Here is a 17,945-nt window from a genome sequence, read left to right on the forward strand (position 1 = left end):
ATGGTTTGCTGAACCAGTCCTCTCCAACTCCTCGAAAGATTCCCTCAACGGTGTCTCCAGAAATTTTTACATATCACTTGGGATTATTAGACAGGCGAACTAATACCAGTGTACTGGAAGAAACAAAGATCGCCAGTGTCAAAGCGATGATTCTTCGACATCAACTTCGTTGGACCGGTCATGTTGTGCAGATTCCTGATCATCGTCTTCCAAACTTAAAAATGGAAAGCGTAATGTTGGTGGTCGACAAAAGAGGTTCAAAGACTCTCTGAAGGGAAATCTTAAAAAAATGTAGTATAAACACCGACAACTGGGAAACACTGGCCTGCGAGCGCTCCAGTTGGAAAACAGCCTATACCAAAAGGTATCCTGGGCTTTGAAGACGCTCGAACTCAGGACACAAGGGAGAAACGTGCTAAGAGGAAGCCGCGCTTGGCAAACCTTCACCGGGATCAACTCCCGCCTGGAAACCTATGTCCCCACTGTGGAAGGACATGTAGATCCAAAATTGGCCTCCACAGTCACTTACGGACTCACTGTTAAAACCGTGTTTATGGAAGACAATCTTACTTGGCTAAAGAAGACAACAGAACCATGGTTTGCTGAACAAGCCACAGGTCATTCCAGAGACAGGCAAACCATGGCTTGGCTTCTCCAGAGTTTGGTTTGCGTTCCCAGCTACCCTGGCCAAACGGATCACGGCCGAGGAATCCCATCACACCAAACCGCGGTTAAAACCAAGCTTTTCGTAAAGCCAACAACAAACCACGGCTTCAGCTTCTGGTTTCTTGGCCACAAAATTACCATGGCTAAGCTGCTAGGCAGGTTTCGCACATTTAAGGCCTACCTAACCATGGTTCAAATAAACCAGTTTAACAACTGGACTAGATAACCCCCACCACAGGTGAAAGAAATCATCTTTATATATGCTTGGCCACAAAAGGAAGCCACAATTTCATGAGATTTCTCTTTTTCGAAGAAATAAAGACACCGAGAAATAAGACGTTTGCAATAATGCTTAAAAACATGGCTTTTTTTCTTTCTTTTTACTTCATGGACAAGACATTACTTCCAGCTGAAAGTCACTCCCCAGGTTGTTATAGCCAGCAGCAAAGTCCACCAAAGATGGTTTAAGATCCAAATAACCTAGAAGACAAAAGCGGGGAGAAAATGGACAACGGATTATTTCGGTTATAAACAGGCCCAAGGTTATTGTCCCCCATATTGCAAAAGAGAGGGCCATGGTGCGTCAATGACCGAGGTGAAATCTGGACCTCTTACTGGCTTAAATCCGGCTTCCCCATAAGCCTTCAGTTCCTGAGCAGCGTCTGGTACGAGGCTGCAAGTAATAAATATTAACATAAAATGCCCCAAAACCAAGTTTACAACCATGGAGGCCAGGAAGATGGCACCCTTTCCCCCACCGACTTACACAATCATACAGAACATCATGAAGATATTCCACAGGGCGATGAAAATCCGGAAGTATCTCAGGCTCAGCAGAAACTCCCTGATGTTATCACCTAGGAGGAAATATAAAATAAAATAAAATGGCAGGTGTCCCTATTGCTGCCCCGGTGATCTCAAGCTATATTCCTTTCATGCACGACGTTTGTGCAAAATAACGGAAACTGATTAATCTACTAATAAGTATTTTGGAAAGCTGCTTGTTTCCCTGCTTGCTAAAGATCATAACCAGATTTTGCACAATGGTTGCAAAGATCAAGGAGCAGATTATTGCCAACGTTGGGATAGAACAGGGCGCGCCATTTCAAATCAAGATGGGAGACCGAACCTTTAAAAACTGCGCTGGTTTTTAAGTTTCTAAGAAACCCTGAGCCCCAGCTTTGAGGCTGCTTGCAGTCGTTGTATTTTAAGTACCAAAGTGTTGAGCAAGGCACTTTGCAATTCATTCTTTTTTATAAAAAAAACAACAACAGCGGATGATAAATGCAATGCATTGGTGGGAATCCTTAGAAGTAATTCAAAAATATGAATCCTGTAAGGAGAAGCTAGAAAAGAAAATTATGTGGGGTGACTTTCTGGTTTATCAAACAAGATGCAATTTATAAGTAGCATTAGAACATTTTTTCTGACTTTGGAGGTCAATTCTAGGCACTTTTTTGAAACGCCATAAGGCGCAGTTAATGCAGGAGGACATGTGTTTGAAAAGCGGGAAGCCCCCGGCAGCTGGGAAGGTATGTTGTTGTTTGAATTGGCCCTAGATCAATATGGATTCATTCTTGCAGGATTGTTCTTAAGAACCATCTCCATGAAACCAAGCTCAAGGGAGAGGTCAGGCACTGCTAATGGTAAACGTCCGGGCCCTGGCGTAAGAATTCATCGGGATCCTTAAGAGTCTGGAACTCGCAGCCGTCCTTGAGGAATTAGATAAAGCAATTGCAGTACCCGCATGGAGCCAAGAGGCCTAGAATACCAGGCAGCTTTGTGGTTTCGCGTCGGGTTTCCTGTTGGCTCAATGGAGGGCAGCGCTATCCATGCAAGGACTCTCTTGGCAGAAGAAGCTGTCGGATCGTTAGCCCACCGATCTCAGAACAGCCTACACTGACTGGCAGCAGCTGTCCGGGGCTTCAGGCCGGAGCCTCTGCCAGCCCTTTCTGGAGATGACAGAACCTAGAGGCTTCAGCGCCCAAGGCACGCTCCGCCAGTCACCCAAAGCCCTTCCCCATGGTTGGCATGGGGGTATCCCAAAACTATGAAATCACACAACCTCAGTAGGGGTTTTAGAGGGTCACAATGCACGGCAAGGTGGGCGCAGTATGGAGGCCTCAGCTACAACCCCATACCTGCCTAGAGGGTCTTACCTGTTGTCGGTTCCCTCACTTCTTCACCAAAGCCCTGGCTCTCTTTCTTCTTCCTAAGAGGCAAGAGAGAGGAGGATTTACAGCAAGCCAGAACATCTCACAACTGGTATGAAACGGAAGCGTTTTGAAAGGGACCTGGACAAATTAACAGAAGACGAGAGCTCTACCGATGGGTTTCGGCTTAACGGAACACCTACGTCCCAACATCCGTCCATCTTGGAATATTATTATTATTATTATTATTATTATTATTGTTATTATTTATACCCCACCCAGCTGGCTGGGTTTCCTCAGCCACTCTGGGCGGCTTCCAACAGAATATTAAAATACAATAGTCTATTAAACATTAAAAGCTTCCCTAAACAGGGCTGCCTTCAGATGTCTTCTTCTAAAAGTCAGATAGTTGCTTATTTCCTTGACATCTGATGGGAGGGCGTTCCACAGGGCGGGCGCCACTACTGAGAAGGCCCTCTGCCTGGTTCCCTGTAACTTGACTTCTCGCAGCGAGGGAACCGCCAGAAGGCCCTTGGCACTGGATCTCCGTGTCCGGGCTGAACGATGGAGGTGGAGACGCTCCTTCAGGTCTACTGGACCGAGTCCATTTAGGGCCTTCAAGGTCAGCACCAACACTTTGGAAGACAATGGAGTGCGCCCCTGGCGGCAAAGTAAAACCGCTGGAGAAATCACAGCACCCGCTGCAGCTGAAGACACCGGAAGCTCGTTAACTGCTGCCTCCCGTGTTGTTTTTGCTGCACCAAAGTGACTGCTCTGGGGCGGAAGTATGGGCAGTGTGCTTGGAGGTCCTGGGCTGCCCAGGCGACAAGACCCCCCTCTCGCCCTCCTCACCGATGGGGCCCAAAGGAAAGCAGAGCAAGACGTTGACAGCACCCGCTTGGCTGCAGGAGTTGCCGGAAGGAGGTGTACAGGAAGCCATTAGGGGGACTCCACTCTGGATTTGCGCAGTAGGGCTTGTTTCTTAGCTTTTTCTTTTCCAGAAGGTGTCCCACAAGGCAGCGCCGGTTTAGGATCAGAGTTTTCCTTCTCCTAGGTGGGCTCCCTTCCCAGGTGGACGAATCCCCACCTGCCCCTCACTTCCCTCTACAGCATGGGCAGAACCCGCCTTCTTGACCGCCGGACCCACTCCCAAAGATTTGTGGATTTTTTTCCCCTCTGGCTTTACACCCAAAGCTTTTCTCGCAGAAGGTTAGGCAGTGGAGGTTTAGGATCAGAGTCCTCCTCCTAGATGGGATACCTTTCCACAGGTGGCAAGCCCCACTTGCCTCCCCACACCTCTGAATACTGCTGAAGAGATGCTTTTCACTCCACCAAATACACAGAAGGCAGGGAAACTCCTCGAGCTCGGCTATAAGTCTCGTTTCGCCAGAGGTGTCAAGACTTGAACGCGGCACTTTCTGCAAGAACAAGTGGCTGGAAGGTGGTTTCTCCTGAGCCCCCAATCCCGAACCCCCCCTTCCAAGCCAAAACTGCGGTCCTCTCCTCCCAAGCCAACCCCATTTCCCTCCCCAGCCCAGCTGCTTCCACCTCTCATCACTTACAGCCTGAAGTTTAACACTGCTCCTGCGTTGACCAACAGCGTCCTGCATGGGGTGGAAGAGAGAAGGGAAAAGAGAAACTGAGCAGCTTTCAATGGATGGGGTTTTTCCCTCAACCTTGCTTTGGACCACAGCTCTCTCCCTCCTCATTTACCGTATTTTTCCGTGTTTATGACTAGGTTTTTTCCCTAAAAAATAATGTCAAAAATTTGGGGCGTCTTGTACACAGATAGTAAAATACGGTATTTATTTTTAATTTGTTTATTTGGTTTTTGAATCAGAGTTTTGCAATCACATATCCAACATGCAACATAAAAACACACTATCTATCTATCTATCTATCTCCGGGGTGTGTGTGTGTGTGTGTGTGTGTGTGTGTTTATATATTTGGTTTTTCAAATAAATTTTTTACAGCTATATCACATATAAATCATAAAAACAAGATTCCAAGGAGCCCCCCGTACTTCCATCCTCCCCTTTGTGTGTCCTATTGTTAATCATTTCCTCCTGCATCTTCTATAATGTAATCCAAATTTTTACGTCTCCCATTGTGCCCAAAATTCACAAGTGTTATTCCAGTCCCGCTAACAGTTTCAACTGTTCAACAACGGTTTTTAAGATAAATTATAATTCTCTCTCCCCCCCCCCCCAATTATTCCTTATTGAAAGTTTGGTGTTTTTGATTTCTGATTCTTCTGGTCATTTTGGCCAATTCCCTCCTCATTTAATCCCCCAAACAGCCCTGCAAACCACGGTGTCTCCCAGGTTCTAGCGCCTCCCATCGCCACACCATCCCTAACCACTGGTCCTGCTGGCTGCCGGGAGGGGCCAAGAGCGCAGCAACATCTGGAGTGCCAGATGTTAGAAGGAATGAAGCAAAAGAAGAGCATAACCGGACAAAATGAATCCGAGGAAGAATCCGAGAACAGCGGGACCAGAAGTTCATCAAAGACTGTACTAAATTTACAGATTATCTGAAGGACAATTGCAGTCAATTGAATACGTTGGCAGGACTGCGAGAAGCTTTGTAAGTCACGGTATAAAATCATTGTAAGAGTTGGAATTTTAGTGATAAATTTGGATGTTATAATTTTAAGCAGCGATTAAACAGAGAAAATAGAGGAATTGGTAACGAATGAAAGAAAATCATTAGAAAGGTTTGATGGAAAGTCACGGCTTTAAAAAGCCAATGTGTATAAGATAAAAGGAAAATGTAATGGAAAATATTATTGAATTATTGAAAAATGAATAAAAATGATTTGGGGGGGGGAGAAGAGCTCCTCTCCTCCTGGCACCCCCTGCCGCCACCATTACCCTCCTATCTGCGCGACAGGCAGGAATCCGTCAGGTGTAGCTCCTGCTGCATGCATCCTCCCCAGGGGCGCCCTATTACCCCCCCCCAATTGCAAGGGGGGGCTCATCCTCTTCTGCCCTGCCCCCTCCTTTTAGGACAGGGGTTGCTTAGCAACCCCGCTTCTTTCCCCTCCCCCTCCCCCTCCCCCCGCCCCACTTACCCGAACAGCAGCAAATCGCCCAGCATCCTGCTGCTTCCAGTCTCCTACCGGAAGTAGAAGAGCTCCCCTTCTCGTTGGGTGACGTAAATCAGCGCCGCAGCCAATGAGCAGGCGGCTTCCCCCCCTCCCTTGTTTTTAATTTCCCCGCCTCGGCCGCCAGGTGGCGCTCGCCCATTCCGGGAAGGAGCCCCGCGGACGCGTCACCCGCTTCGGGCACGCCCCCTCCGCAGGCTCCGCCCACCCGCCGGGGCTTCCCTGCCACTGAGCATGCGCCTTGCAATCCGCGCACGCTCAGTGTTAGCTTGTGAAGCCACATGCCCTTTCTGAAACTCAAGATTTTTGCTGATGATAAACAGCAAATGCGGGAAGAGGAAAGGAGTTTGTTTCAGGGGAAACTGGGGGACGGGAAGGTTACATCTGGGGAGAACTAGGGCATCTGGCTCAGAGTAAAGAGCCCCATCACACTGGGTGTCTGTGTCCATTTCTGTTAACCTGTGGAACGCCCTGCTGCCAGGTGGTGGCGAATGCACGCTGGGGTTTTTAATGGCTGGGGGATTAGATGATTCTACGAACGAAAAAAGCTCAAACCAGGGTCTGGTAGCCGTGAGATGACTAACGGGCTCCTCCCCGTCCTTTCCAGTGGCACCCGTTTTTCACAAATTATTTATTTCATAAAATTCGCAGGCCGCTGGATAGTTTAAAAAAAAACAAACCTGCAAACGGTTTACAAAAAGGTAGAATAAAATCAATTTTAAAAAAAAATCACAGTACTTTAAGACATACTAAAACAAATTAAAATCCACATGATCTTTCTAAGCATCTGCTTGTATTGCGGGGTGGGGGGTGGACTAGAATTGGCTGCAAATTCTATGGTTTCTAGCCGGAGTTTATCCGGTATGCGGGGAGGAGCCTCTACCCGAGTTCAAAAGCCCCCAGCTGGCTTTCATTCGGATCCTGGCGCGGGCGCGAGCGGCGATACGGGTCGAAAGCGGAGTTGAATAGCCATCCGAGGTGGGCTAAAGTTAATCCGGATTAAGGCAAAGTGAAGATCTGGGCTCCCACTCTCCCTGCAGAATGCAAACCGAAGAGCCGTGCACGACTTGAGTCAGGCCAAAGCGGGGGCCCATACACCTGTTTCTCACGGTGGACAACGACACGCTTCTTCCAGGGAGCCCAGAACCCAGGCGGTCTGAGGCAACGGCTCATGGCCACGGAGCCCCGCCGCCTCCCCTTCTTCAAGTCCGAGCATCAGATGAGCCCCCCTGGGTAGCCAAATACCCCTTGGAAACCAGGTAGACTGCCTCTGCGCCTGGAGGTTCCACAAGGAGAGATCCCAAAGAGTCCAGCAGCGTCCTGTTCTCACTCACAGTGGCAAACCAGATGCCCCTTTAGGGGAAACAACAAGCAAGGAGGACCTGATCCCAAGAGTTCTCTCTCTAATAAAGAAGATGAACAAATGAGCAAATTAGGCTGATCTGGACATGCAGAAGATGTGAAAATTAAATTTAAGGTGCCGCAGAAAGCGGGGGCTTAAAGAAGGAAGTCAGGTTTCGAAACGTCGAAACGAATGCAAAATTATTGAGACGTACAAAACCAGCGAATTGGTGAAATGCACAGACTTGAAAAGTATAAGTAAAAAAATTGAATATCAAAATCAAAGCCACTTATTCCCGCGGGGGGGGGGGGGCATTTGTAGCTCCGCATTTTGGAGAACTAGCGACCTGCTCCTTTCTTTCCCCTCATTTTCGGCTCCTTTCCTTTTTTTCTTTCTTTCTTGCCGAGAGTGGTGGCTCTGATTTCTTGGCTGTCGGGGGGGGGGTGCTCCCAGGACAGAAGCCCCAAAGTTCACCCCACCCCCCCACCCCCCCAGCAGCATCCTCCAATTCACCTGCTGCCTTGAAGCTCGGAGGAGGCGCCTGCTGTCAGTCCGGGGAAAGGGCGCCTTTCCTGGATAGACACCAAGAGGTTTTGGCACGGTCCAAGGGACTGAGATTCCTATGTACCCCCCCACACCAACCGAGGGAGGGAGGTCCGCCGTACGGGGGCGGCGCTGCGGGGGGCGGGCGGGGGCGTCTCTTTCCCCACCCCCTTCCCCCCCCCGGCGCCGCGTCCCCCTCCTCCTCCTCTTCCGCGCGGTCCGTGCGCTCCTGCGCTCCCGGCCTCTCCGCCTGCGCTCCTGTGCGCTCCCGGCCTCTCCGCGCCTGCTTCCCCCGCTTGCACCTGCCGCCGCCGCCGCCGCCATGGACCTGGTGGGGGCCCTGGACGTGGGCGACCTGGCCGCCGCCTTCGCCCGCCTGCCCGTCTTCCCGGTCTTCGACCTGGGCTACTTCGTCGTCTCCATCCTCTACCTCAAATACGAGAAAGGCAAGACCATTTCCTCGAGCGAGCGCGCCCCCTCCTGCGACCCCCTGGACCTTTCCTCCGACGGGGTTAGGCCACCCACCCCGTGCGTGCGACCCCCTTGCAATCCCCCGCTCAGAACAACATCATTCATTCTTCTTTTTTTTTCCCGGGGGGTGGGTGGGTGGGTGATTTATTAAGGACCTGTCTCCATCTCTCCCCGTGCCAAATTCCCGAGCCCCACAGCAGCTTCCAAGTTACCCTCCTGCCAAGACTTCCCCCTCACCCAACCTCCAGAGCTGCACTGGATTAAGGGGGCTCAAGGAAGAGGAGGGGGGCATGGGCGTAGCGGGAGGGGGGAACAGCCCCCCAATAAATCAATAAATCAATAAAAAAATACTTAACTAACTGAGGGTCTGCACCGGCTAACATAAACCCTGGCTGTGCCCAGGGGCTGTGAAAAAAGAGGGGAAGGGAGACTCACACACCCCTTACCCAAGTGGCTGTTACCCCAGGGTAATTTATCTAGAGTAAGTACCTCCTGTCCTGCCATGGATTTTTTTGGAGACTGAACCGCCCACCCACCCCCCTCTGGCTTTGTGCTGATTCCTGTATGTGTTCCCAGTTGGGGAAGGGGGCAGACCTGGGGGGTGGTGTGGTGAGAGACCCATACAACGGGACCCCAAGGCTCTAGTCTGTATTTCAGTCATGGTGGAGGAGGGGCTGCTGTATTGGGGTGTGGGGGGTTGTGTGTATTTAGGGTGGCAGCGGCGGCGATGCTGCGCTGGGCTTCTTGTCGCCGAGCAGCACCACACTTTCTAAATAAAGAAGTGTGGGGTGGGAATGTCCCACCACAGAAACACAGTCAGCAGCGCCAAGGAGCCAGAGACAACCTTGGCATGGGGAAATCTGAGACCCTCCAGGCTGAGACCTCCCGGTATGATGGATGGAAGCAGGTGGGGTGCTTTCTCCTTGAAAGGACAGGCTAGGTGCCCAGAGGGGGCCTGGATGTGGGTCGGCGGCGGTTTGTAGGCATGCCTGAGGAGGGACGTGGAGAGGTGGAGCAGGAGAGGCGATCCCCGGCTGGCACCCAGCTCCTCTTGTGGAGGAAACAGGACCCAATTCGGACCAGCCTGGGCAGCTGAGTGAGACTCAGTCCATGGGGTCAGAATCAGGAAGGAGGCCTGTTTGTTCAGAGATGCTCTCAGCATCCTCAGCTCAAAAGGGAATACAGTGGTACGTTGGTTCTCAAAATTAATCCATTCCGGAAGTCCGTTCCAAAACCAAAGCATTCCAAAACCAAGGCGCGCTTCTTTCCCATAGAAAGCCATGCAAAACGGATTAATCTGTTCCAGACTTTTAAAAACAACCCCTAATAATAATAATAATAATAATAATAATAATAATAATAATAATTTATTTGTACCCCGCCCATCTGGCTGGGTCCCCCCCCCCAGCCACTCTGGGCGGCCTCCAACAGATATTAAAATACATTAAAATATCACAGGTTAAAAACTTCCCTAAACAGCAGTTTAACATGGATATTACTATCTAACGAGACCATTGATCCACAAAATGAAAGCAATAATCAATGTACTGTACTATAAAATAAATAAGACAGTCTTGTAGATGATAAAAAATTAAAATTGCCGTATTTTTTTCCGCGTATAAGACTAGGTTTCCCCCCCTAAAAAATAATGTCAAAAATCAGGGGACGTCTTATACATGGGGCCATCTCACCCCATTTTCTTAAATCAGAGTCCCCCAAAATAGGGGGCGTCTTATAGACAGAAAAATACGGTAACTATTTTTCATACCCGCACTGATGATAGTCATTGTTTGGATGGACGGCTTTTATCCATTTCTGCAGTCACACGATCAATCAATCAATCAATCAATCAGTAGCCGAACTGGGTTCCATGCAGTCACAAAAACAAATTACGGTAATTGAGAAAGCCTCCAAAGCAAAAACACAAAATAAATAGCAAAAACAAAAGCTCCAAACTTTTAAAAATAATATTTATTATTATTTAATATTTATTATTATCCCTGCTGGCCTGTGTAGCAGACAATAGAGAGCTGGGCATCTGGCTCAGTAGGAAGCTGTTTCTCCTGTTTCCATCACTCCTTTCTTCGGAATCATGAGGACTAGAAACCTGGTTGGTGCTTAAGGAACGGACCACAGCTCTGTGGCAGGACACCTGCCTCGCACGCAGAGGGGATCTCCAAGTGTTATCATCATTTTTTATCGAATTTGTATACAGCCTTTCATCCGTAGATCTCAGGACAGCTCACAGCGTAAAAATATGCGAGATAAAAACACAAAATGTATAATGAAACGGGAGTGGGTGGGAGAACCCCCAAACAAACCAATGGGCTCCCCCAGTTAAGGCTGCGGAAGATTCTCTGCCTGCAAACCTGCAGAACCATTGCTGCCGGCCCGTGTAGGCAACACTGAGCTGCAAAAGGAATGCATCCGACTTAGCTCCCTGCCCTCTGTGGGAAGCCGCGAGTTCAGCACAGCCGCACACCTGGGACCGCACCTGCCTCCGCCCTGGCTATTTACCTGTCGCAGGTGCAGGGAAGCGAGGCGGACCTTCATTTGCCTGCGCCAAACCACCTTTGTCTCTGACTGGCGCTGAGCTGGGGCGAGGCTTATGGGAAGGAGATTGCGGTTATACATCAGGAAAAATGGTTCTGGTGTTCGGCGGTGGAACAGGCTCCCTCCGAAGGTGGTAGTCTCTCCTTCCTTGAAGGTTTTTAAGCATAGGTAAAGGGTAAAGTGACCCCTGACCGTTCGGTCCAGTCGCGGACGACTCTGGGGTTGCGGCGCTCATCTCGCTTTATTGGCTGAGGGAGCCGGCGTCCAGCTTCCGGGTCATGTGGCCAGCAGGACTAAGCCGCTTCTGGCGAACCAGAGCAGCGCACGGAAACGCTGTTTAGCTTCCCGCTGGAGTGGTACCTATTTATCTCCTTGCACTTTGACGTGCTTTCGAACTGCTAGGTGGGCAGGAGCAGGGATCGAAGAACGGGAGCTCACCCCGTCATTGCGGGGATTCGAACCGCCAACCGCCCTAGGCTCTGTGGTTTAACCCACATCGCCACCCGCGTCCCTTACAAGATATAAAATGAATGTTCATAAATGTACCAGGCAAACACAAACTGTACATAAATATGTAAACCACATGTCTGAAACAGTTACAGGTAGGTAGCCGTGTTGGTCTGCCATAGTCAAAACAAAATAAAAAATTCCTTCCAGTAGCACAACTGAGTTTGTTCTTGGTATGAGCTTTCGTGTGCATGCACACTTCTCCAGATACAAAATAAAATTAAAAAATTCCTTCTAGTAGCACTGAAACGGAAGTCACCAGACCCTTATCTAAAGAAGTGTGCATGCACACGAAAGCTCATACCAAGAACAAACTCAGTTGGTCTTTAAGGTGCTACTGGAAGGAATTTTTTTATTTTTTATTTTGTTATGTCTGAAACAGTACAGGAAGACAGTCCTAAAGCCATTTTGACTCTTTCAGCTATTCCTCTTCAGTTTGGAGGCAAATGGGAAAAGCCTCCTCCTTGTCTCTGTGCTCACAAATCCTGCCTTAAAGGGCACATTTGGGTATGAATAGGGTGAGCCTGTGACCTGGACTCAGGAATTAAGAATTTATCATCACAAAAGGATGGCCAGGCTCTCCAGGTAAACCCATCAACAGGTATCCTGCCAGACAGGATTTCTGCTGTAGACCTGCCTCCCTCTGTGATGTATGGATGATGTTTTGGGGGGTGGTCTTGAGCTCTAAAGAAAACTGATCGCCGAAGAATGGATGCTTTTGAATTATGGTGCTGGAGGAGACTCTTGAGAGTCCCATGGACTGCAAGAAGATCAAACTTATCCATCCTTAAAGAAATCAGCCCTGAGTGCTCACCAGAAGGGCAGATCCTGAAGCTGAGGCTCCAGTACTTTGGCCACCTCGTGAGAAGGAAAGACTCCCTGGAAAAGACCCTGATGTTGGGAAAGATGGAGGGCACAAGGAGAAGGGGACGACTGAGGACGAGATGGTTGGACAGTGTTCTCGAAGCGACTGGCATGAGTTTGGCCAAACTGCGGGAGGCAGTGGAAGACAGGAGGGCATGGCGTGCTCTGGTCCATGGGGTCACGAAGAGTCGGACACGACTGAACAACAACAACTTGAGCTACAGGGGAGGCAATTTCAGGAGTCTACATCAGAGCTTGCACACCATTGTTCTGAGTTCCTCCTCCCTCCCTGTGTGGGGTGAGCGGGGGACCCTGTTGCAACAGTTTAATAAAGATCAGGCTTCCTAGCCGCTTTGCTTCTCAATATTCTCCGGTTGGCCTCTGTTCTTTGCTCCTACCGATAAAGAACCTAGATAAGGACTCTAGACGGTCTCTTGGGTACCCCATAAGGGGAAAGGAGCAGTTCTGGTCAGGGATCGGTTCTGGTCAGGGATGGTTTTGCAAGGGCCACCAACATTTCCCCTCGGTGGCAAAAGAAGCCCTTGCCTCTTGGCAGCTGCGGGATATCCAGTTTGGATATCCAGTTTCTCGCCTGCTTCCCGTCCCAGGCTGCTCATTCCTTTCCCAAATTAGAAGCAGTCTGTGCAGCTGTTTGGCTTGGGCATTGAGGACCCAGCAAGGCTGCGGTGGGGGGTAGGGATGGGATTCTCTAGGGCAGCACCCTCCCCAGAGGAGCATTTTTCGCCCAGAAATCACAGCTGCTTCTTGCGGGAGGGGTTTTGGAGAGGCAGGCGCCAGGTCTTGGGTTTGGCGCAGAATGCGACCCACTCTGCTCGAGCTAACGTATCCAGGTTGAAACCTCCTCCTCATCATCTAGGCCTCCCCGCCCTATAAAATGGGGGACCCTGGGGTCGTCTCCACAAGCGGGGAAAGGGTAGTTTGGGGTTTGGTGGAGGGGAACAGAGGCTCAGCCCTGCCTCCTTTATTTTTAGACAGCGGCAGGGGTATCCGGTTCACAGAGAGAGGGGGCCACTTCCTTCCCTTGCGGTGGCTTGCAGCTGCTCGCGGGCACTAAGCGCCGCCTGGTTCGTGGATTTGAACCCACAACTAATGCATGGCTGTCAAATTTTCCCTTTTCTTGCAAGGAATCCTATTCTGAATAAGGGAATTTCCCTTAAAAAGGGGGGAAAGTTGACAGCTATGAACTAATGGCCCACAGGAGTAACAAAAATCTCTTTTTTACATCCAATTAGAGACCCACCGTTGGCGCTGTGGTCTAAACCACAGAGCCTAGGGCTTGCCGATCGGAAGGTCGATGGTTCGAATCCCCGCAATGACAGAGTGAGCTCCCGTTGCTCGGTCCCTGCTCCTGCCCACCTAGCAGTCCGAAAGCACGTCAAAAGTGCAAGTAGATAAATAGATCCTGCTCCGGCGGGAAGGGAAACGGCGTTTCCGTGCACTGCTCTGGTTCGCCAGAAGCGGCTTAGTCCTGCTGGCCACATGACCCAGAAGCTGGACGCCGGCTCCCTCGGCCAGTAAAGCGAGATGAGCGCCGCAACCCCAGAGTCGTCTGCGAACTGGACTTAACGGTCAGGGGTCCCTTTACCTTTAGAGACAGAGCTAAGAGGTGTTGTGCAGAACGGAGAGGTGATAAGGCAGGCATAGGCAAACTCTGGCCCTCCAGATATTTGGGACTACAATTCCCATCATCCCTAGCTAACAGGACCGGTGGTCAGGGATGATGGGATTTGTAGTCCAAAACATCTGGAGGGCCAGAGTTTGCCTATGATAAGGGGTTAATTCTCAAGCTCTCTCTCTCTGTGTGTGTAATTTATCTATTTGGTTTTTCAAATTAAAATTTTACAGAGATATATATATATAACATATAAATCATAAAAACAAGATCCCAAGGAATCTCCTGAACTTCCATCCTCCCCCTTTGTGCGTCCTTTTATCAATCCTTTCCTCCCGCATCTTTTATGATACGGTGGTACCTCGGTTTTCCGACGTAATACGTTCCGGAGTTCTGAAATGTTCCAAAACCGAAAGCGCAGACAGCCACACACAAAAAAAAAAAATTGGTTGCAAAACACAGATCGATTGCACCCAGCGGAAGCCGCGTGGCATGTCCGATGTCCGAGGCGCGTTCGAAAAACCGAAGCATTTACTTCCGGGTTTACGGCGTTCGAAAACCGAAACGTCCGTCAACGGAGACGTTCGAAAACCGAGGCGCCACTGTAATCCAAAACCTTTACGTCCAGAATTCAACCTTAAACTATTTATTCTTGGTGGTATAGCCCCCCAAGTCGGGGAGGCCGCCTCCGCCTCCTGTGGCAGGGAGTTCCCCGGGTGAACTCTGTCTCCGATCTTCCGACGCTCTCAGCTTCATCCGATGCCCAAGAGTCGTGGCATTAGGAGAGGAGGAGGAAAATGAACATCTCTCGCCCCTACCCCTCGGGGTTGATACCTCCTTGCTGCGGAAGATGTCCAGAGAGGGGAAGGTGTATAAAAGGCTGTGCTTCTCTCCTTCCCCACCTGCCGCAGGTGCCGTGGAACTGTCCCGCCAGAGCCCCTTCGCTTCCTGGGTCTGCGCGATGCTCTACTGTTTCGGCAGCTACATCCTGGCCGACCTGCTCCTGGGAGAGGCCCCCGTCGACTACTTCAGCAACAACGCCAGCGTCCTCCTGGCCACGGCGGTCTGGTGAGGCCACGTCTCTGCCTCTCCGCCCGCCCCCTCTGGCGGCGGCGGCACCCGCATTGCGGGGGGTTGGGCTAGATGACCCCCCGGGGTCCCTTCTAGCTGCACAATCCTATGGTTCTATATCCCCAAGCAGACAATCCCTCTTGCATGAGCACAAGGGGGGGCAGTGGCATAGCGTGGGGTTGCCTGTGCCCGGGAGATCGCAGCCACAGAGATAAGAAAATAAAGAGTCGCTCCATTGTCGGGAGAGTGGTCGCTTCCTGGTTTGCAAGCCGCTTTCGGCAGGCAGAAGCGCACAGCTTTCTTGAGGCGGCATTGGGTGTTGAAATTTATAATAATAATAATAATAATAATAATAATAATAATAATAATATATTTGTACCCCGCCCATCTGGCTGGGTCTCCCCAGCCACTCTGGGCGGCTTACATCAAATTTGGCGCCCCTAACAATTTTGTGCCCCTTTGCCCCCCCCCCAACTGCAAGTGGGGACATTCCACTCTATTCCCTGCCTGGGAATGTCCCCATGACTTTTCCCCTTGCTCACCTGGAGGGAGGAGAGAGGGGGCTCAGGTGTAGAAACTGGTCCAGGAGCTTTGGCCTGGTCTCCTTTGACCTCAACCCTCTGGCCTTGTGGCAGGGAGTCCCGCAGGCTTCACCTCCCGCTCTTTCACCTCCCAGGTACTTGACTTTCTACTGCCCTCTGAACATCTTCTACAAGTGCGTCAGCTTCCTGCCGGTCAAGCTGGTCTTTGTGGCGATGAAGGAGGTGGTCAGGGTCCGCAAGATCGCTGCCGGGGTCCACCACGCTCACCACCAGTACCACAACGGCTGGCTCGTCATGGTCATCGTCGGGTTCGTCAAAGGTGAGACGCTTTCTGCTCAGCCTGGCCTATTCCTCCTCTGCCCTTGTGAGAGCGCTGTGATTGGAGGGCTGTGTTGCTTAATGGGGAGAGCACCTGCTTGGCATGCAGAACGCCACACGTTCAACCCCCAGCCTTCCCCTATTTAACCCAGCCCTTTTTTAATCGGATCATGAGGTCTGGAAACTTAAGGAGCAGGTTGTAGCTCCACGGCTGGAACGACTGCTTGGCATGCAGAATGCTATAGATTCCATCTGCGGTGTCTCCAGGCAGGGCCGGAAACTCTGGAGTCCCGTTCCCCTCTGCAAAGAGCTCCCTTATGAAGGGTGGGGAGAGGCAGGTGGGACCATCCCTTGCCGGATATCCGGCCCGCAGAGAGTCCTCTTTCCCTTCGCTGAAAGGTGGGCTATGAACTTTCTTTAAAAATCACGGACTTGTAGAGTTGGAAGAGTGTCCCGAGGAGCACAACGAAAGCATCCCTGGCACAGAGTTATCCAACCTCTAGCTTAAAAACTTTTAATGAAAACAGTAAGTGCTCCCTCCCTCCTTCCTTCCTTCCTTCCTCCCTTCTTTCTTTCCTCCCTTCTTTCCTTCTTTCCTCCCTCCCTCCCTCCTTTCCTTCCTTTCTTCTTCCTCTTTTATTCCTCCCTCCCTCCTTCCCTTCTTTCCTCCCTCCCTCCCTCCCTTCTTTCCTTCCTTCCTTCCTTCCTTCCCTCCTTCTTCCCTTCCTCCCTCCTTCCCTCCCTCCCTTCCTTCTCTTCCCTTCCTTCCTTCCCTTCCTTCCTTTCCCCCTTCCTTCCTTCCTTCCTTCCTTCCTTCCTTCCTTCCTTCCCTTCCTCCCTCCCCCTCCCTCCCTCTCTTCCTCCCTCCCTTCTTTCTTTTCTCCCTCCATTCTTTCCTTCCTTTCTTCCTCAGGATCTGGAGTCGCTCTCATGTCCAACTTTGAGCAGCTGCTGCGAGGCATCTGGAAACCGGAAACAAACGAGCTCTTGCACATGACCTTGTGAGTAAAGGGCTCTGCTGCCTGTCGGGTGCGGCTGCTGCCTGCCTGGGATGGTAGGGACGGAGCAAAGACCTGGGAGGGACCTTGACGCAGGCGCCTTTGGACGAGACAAAGTGCAGGGAGGGAGACCGTCAAGAGGCGGGGAGTTCCAAAGTCTTTGTAGCTCCGCGCTCCTTTGGCCCTGCCCACCACCACTTTGCGGCCCCCGGAAAGCAATGCGGCCCTCGGGGGTGGGGGGAAAGGCTTTTGAAATTGTATAAAAAATTAAAATAAATTCAATTTCTGTTGCCTTTGCAGCCCCTCCAAAGCCAGCCTGTACGGGGCGTTGCTTTTCACCCTGCAACAAGCTCACTGGCTGCCTGTCTCCAAAGCCACGCTCATATTTTTCTTCACCCTCTTCATGATCGTCTGTAAGGTGAGCCTCCGGCCGTGGGGCAGGGCGGCGGGGGGCCGGACAAGGCTAGCCGGAGGGAAAGAATTAAATCTTTCTGCTGGGTAGAAGGGTTGGCATCCGGGTTTAGCTTAAAAGGTTCTTCGGCAATCTTGGAGGTATATACAGAAGTTATTTGTTTTGCCATCTCGGTGCCCAAAAAAGAGACCTTCCTGGAATGAAGGGACCATTAGACCCCCATCTACAGCTGAGCTCGGGGGGGGGGGAGCCTAAGAGTGCAGGCTTGGCCTGGTAGCATTGTCCCCTGGACCCCCGGAGAAGCGAGGGGAGACCCTCCAAGTGTCCCTATTTTCCAGGGACAGCCCCAGATCTACAGAAGCCGCCCCAGTTTCTGATTTGATCCTGGAACGTCCTGATTTTCCTTAGGACGTCCCTCTTTTCAGGGGAGAAACATTGGAGGGGATGGAATAGGACGTCCCTATTTTCAGGGGAGAAATGTTGGAGGGGGTGTGAGTGGTGTGGAACCGCTAACGGAGACTCCCCCCGACAGGTCTTCATGACGGCCACCCACTCCCACGGCTCGCCCTTCGCCCCCTTTGAAGGCGTTGTCTGCCCCATCCTTTTCGGCTCCGTCCCCGCCGGGCACCACGACGACCACCACCACGGGGGCCACGAGCTGCCCCCTCCGCAGCCATCCCAGCCGCCGGCCAAGTCGCGGGAGGAGCTGAACGAGGGCACGAGGAAGAGGAAGGCCAAGAAGGCCGAGTGAGCGCCACGCCCCCAC

The 17,945-nt window shown here is 51.1% G+C and overlaps 2 protein-coding genes across 2 annotated transcripts; one reads left to right on the top strand and one right to left on the bottom strand.

Annotated features, from left to right (window-relative positions):
- Window positions 1-1,018: 1,018 nt before the first annotated feature.
- SMIM7 (small integral membrane protein 7) lies at window positions 1,019-5,969 on the bottom strand. Its single transcript, XM_033136584.1, has 5 exons — window positions 5,893-5,969; window positions 4,382-4,423; window positions 2,826-2,878; window positions 1,433-1,523; window positions 1,019-1,146 (listed from the first exon to the last, which is right to left on the bottom strand). The coding sequence occupies exons 1-5, from the start codon at window positions 5,916-5,918 to the stop codon at window positions 1,131-1,133; spliced, it is 228 nt and encodes a 75-aa protein (XP_032992475.1). The 5' UTR covers window positions 5,919-5,969; the 3' UTR covers window positions 1,019-1,130.
- Window positions 5,970-8,075: 2,106 nt separating this feature from the next.
- TMEM38A (transmembrane protein 38A) lies at window positions 8,076-17,945 on the top strand. The gene is made up of 6 exons (XM_033136816.1): window positions 8,076-8,256; window positions 14,750-14,906; window positions 15,586-15,770; window positions 16,683-16,770; window positions 17,068-17,185; window positions 17,712-17,945. The coding sequence occupies exons 1-6, from the start codon at window positions 8,133-8,135 to the stop codon at window positions 17,928-17,930; spliced, it is 891 nt and encodes a 296-aa protein (XP_032992707.1). The 5' UTR covers window positions 8,076-8,132; the 3' UTR covers window positions 17,931-17,945.

This window comes from Lacerta agilis, chromosome 18 (assembly GCF_009819535.1).
Source record: "Lacerta agilis isolate rLacAgi1 chromosome 18, rLacAgi1.pri, whole genome shotgun sequence".
Taxonomy (NCBI): Eukaryota; Metazoa; Chordata; class Lepidosauria; order Squamata; family Lacertidae; genus Lacerta; species Lacerta agilis.